We start from the raw sequence: 3323 nt of genomic DNA, 5'->3' as shown, positions 1-3323 counted from the left end.
TCTTATAGGAGATAATACTCCTGTAACGGAACATCCCGTTTCAGACTCGGTGTACTAAAAAAAAATCGACAATATACTACAAGTGCACGAGACGGGCGTCACGTTTCGGAATCGAGTCAGGCTTCGACGTTCATATCGCGATCTGGATCGAATCTGCCGGCGTTCATAGGAATAGCACCGTCGATTTTCATTCTCGCCACCTCCCTAAACGGCTCCGTTCTTTACACTGGTCGCAACGCTGAGGCCGGTGTGAGCTGTTTCTAAACCATCTTGCACACTCTTCATTTCCTTGAACGAGCATACACTTCTTCACGGAATCTGTTATAGTCTTTTTTACTTGGTCGAAATAGCTTCACCTCGTTTGAAGCTACATTCATAAATGTTGACAATATAATCCTATCGCAACGCTTCATTACGAACTAGTGTGATTCCCGATTCGACGCGAAAATCAGCAGCTTGGGTCTTACCTTTTTTCATCAGTTCTTCGAGCTCCTGCTTCTTGTATCGCGTGTTTTTGACAATCCCCTCTACAGCTAAATTGGAGTTTTGGAGTAGAGAATCGATTTTGCTGACTTCAACAGCTCCTAACGAGACCCTCACCTTTACCAGTTGCACCGATTTGTTTGTCGAGATTTGCAACGACTTCGTCAGTACGTAAAGCAATCTTGTCAAACGATTTGGCATTGCCTTCGGCGGATAGCATGATAGCATGCTATGTAATAAATGTGTGCGTGACTCGCAAAAACTATGTTTTATTCACGAAAAAGTTTTAAAGTGCATCATACTTTGTATTATCGGGTTCAATGACAGTAGCAGACGATACCTTGTTTTGAAAGTCTTTCCTTGCCACTTCCTTAGCATCATCGAGATGTTTCATGACAACTGCTCGAGCATCTTCCAAATTTTTAAAATGAAATCGACCTTCGGGCAGATCAGCAGCGTCTTCCAAATAGGTTTAGTCAATGCCATAGCTTTGATTTTCGAACTGACCTTCTTAAGAGAAGCTTTGAAGTCCGTCTGGAATTTAGAAGACGTCTCGGACGCGGGACGTATGCTGAATTCGAAGATCTTCTTAAGTTACATACGGCGAAAAAGTTTCGAATATAGCCAGCAATGGTTATTGAGAGAACATCTTCGACTAACTTATACATATTTGACGAGATATCTACGTCTTTCTTGGTTGGCCAAGAATTCTTTGCAATGATTTGAGCTTGCCGCGATCTTCATAGAGAGGCCGCAAGGTTAAGCGTTTCAAAATGGGTCCAGACCATCTTTATTAAGCCGTGCGAACAGTGAGGATGCGAACTGTTTAGTTCGTCAAACATTTTGACAGTAGCATTCGTCACACTAAAAATCTAACAAGTTTGGAGGTAGATAGCTTCGAATGCTTCTAGATTGGGCAGTACAGCATCAATCTTCTCTTTGCAGTCGATATTGGCGATGAAATGCTCAGTGGATGCTTCCACAAAGCATACACCGTTTTCGTGAACGGCTTACGCTATCCCCCTATACCCACCTTGTTCGAGAGTAACTATATTTCAGGGAGAAGGGACTCGCTCGAGCAAAGAACAATCTAGCTCTTGCTCATCACGCATTGACCTTACTGTCAAAGCGAATGATACCAATTTTAATTTAACCAACATTGAAATGGACAAATTCCGTCACGGCAATAATGCTTTCACTGACTTTGTTAGCGATACTATTAGACTTAGGATCGTAGGCAATTAAATAAGTAAGAACAATTATGCTCTCACTATGACATCTCCTCAGTGCGCACTGATCGCACTGAAGACAAAAACATAACGAGTCAGCAGGTGAATTCCTGCTGGAGTGATACGTTTCGTGCAAGATTCCATCGCGGATACGGCGGACCGATATAAACGGAACTCGGACAAAAAAGGAAGAGTAAACATACTTTCATTTGATATTTATGATCTGGTCCTACTGTATACGATAAATTTAGCAGAACCTGTCGTTGTAGTGACGAATGTGGAGCGGGATAAATTATTTCCCAAATATGTCGGCCAGTAAAACATGTAGTGACGAATGTGCGCAGTATTTTTTTGCCCAAGTATATCGTTCCGATTCGTGCAAGATTCTATCGCTGATGCGGTGGACCGACAGAAACAGAATTCTAACAGAATTGGAGAAACGTATCTGCTTTAATATAATGTTGATGACCTAGTCCTACTGTCTACGGTATCTCTACCAAAATATATAGTGACGGATGTGGGCAGGCAACATAAATTTCTCTTTAGGCATATCGGCCCGATCCTTGTACTACATCGCCAAGACAATGCATACACGATCGAGCTGCCTCATAGGATGCGTACGCATCCTACGTTTTATGTTAAGCGTCTCCGCCCTTACTTTCAACACGAGACTTCTTCCAATTTCAAATTTCTCCGAAACGGTCTTGGGCACTCGCCAAAGCCTGATGGTCCCGATCCAATGCGTGATGGTCCCGCGACAAACCCTTATGGTTTCGGGACAGATTCTGGTTCTCAGAAAGCAGCGATCCACTACATCCTTCAATGATGAGATCCTTTGACAAGGGGAAAACGTGCGTCGTTTGTGGTTTCGAGCGCATCGTTCTGGCTGAGACAGACTGTTCACCGTTATATTTGACCAGGAAACATTGGAACGAGTACAGAGTAAACGCTTCGTATACATCGCGCACGGTCTCAAATGCGACGCTTTTCTGGAAAACGCTAAAATCTTCGCCTTGGCATTGGTGTGGAATTTCGAGAACCTTGCATTTTAATCACTTCTAAGGATACTATGAGAAGTAAGGAAGGTATGGCATTTTTGTTGCGTTTGTGTTCAATATGATTCCGATTCCCTAACCACAGCGCAAAGTAGAAGAAGTTCGATAGTTACGCCGTGTCTCTCGCTGACACAGTCGTCGTGTTAGAGAATGAATCCAAAAGTTTTGCGAAAGTTCCCAAAGCATGAAAAAAAGTGCGGTATTATCGAAGACGAATCGGACGTGAAAGATATAAAGACGTCTAAGTCGGGTAGCGATAGCAATGAGAAGGTGGTTGCGTCTCTCTCGGGCACGTAGAATCAAGGGCTGCAATCACGTCTTCGACATCAGCTGACTATAGCTCTCCTTAATTTCGGAGGCCAATGAGTTTGCCACGTGGTATGCCATTATGGCTGCCAACGTTGACGACTTAACTTGTGCTTGAGCACTCGAAACACTTTCCTGGTGTCTTGCCTTGAAGTCTGGTCTGCCCGATAACGCGTCAGCCAAGCCATTTGACTTACCCGGCTTGTATTCAACGTTAAAAATCAAAGTCAGATAAGATCGTAAGCCATCT

General features: G+C 43.5%; 1 protein-coding gene across 1 annotated transcript; it reads right to left on the bottom strand.

Moving 5' to 3' along the window:
- Positions 1 to 281: 281 nt before the first annotated feature.
- On the bottom strand, positions 282 to 703 carry CCR75_004401 (uncharacterized protein; the record flags this gene model as incomplete). The annotated part of the gene is made up of 3 exons (XM_067962487.1): positions 282 to 367; positions 468 to 527; positions 601 to 703. The coding sequence occupies 3 exons, from the start codon at positions 701 to 703 to the stop codon at positions 282 to 284; spliced, it is 249 nt and encodes an 82-aa protein (XP_067821050.1).
- Between the last annotated feature and the right edge of the window lie 2620 nt (positions 704 to 3323).

Source organism: Bremia lactucae, linkage group LG5 (genome assembly GCF_004359215.1).
Source record: "Bremia lactucae strain SF5 linkage group LG5, whole genome shotgun sequence".
Classification (NCBI taxonomy): Eukaryota; Oomycota; class Peronosporomycetes; order Peronosporales; family Peronosporaceae; genus Bremia; species Bremia lactucae.
The sequence above is the reverse complement of the archived record's forward strand: the minus strand, read 5'-3'. Positions and strand labels throughout refer to the sequence as shown.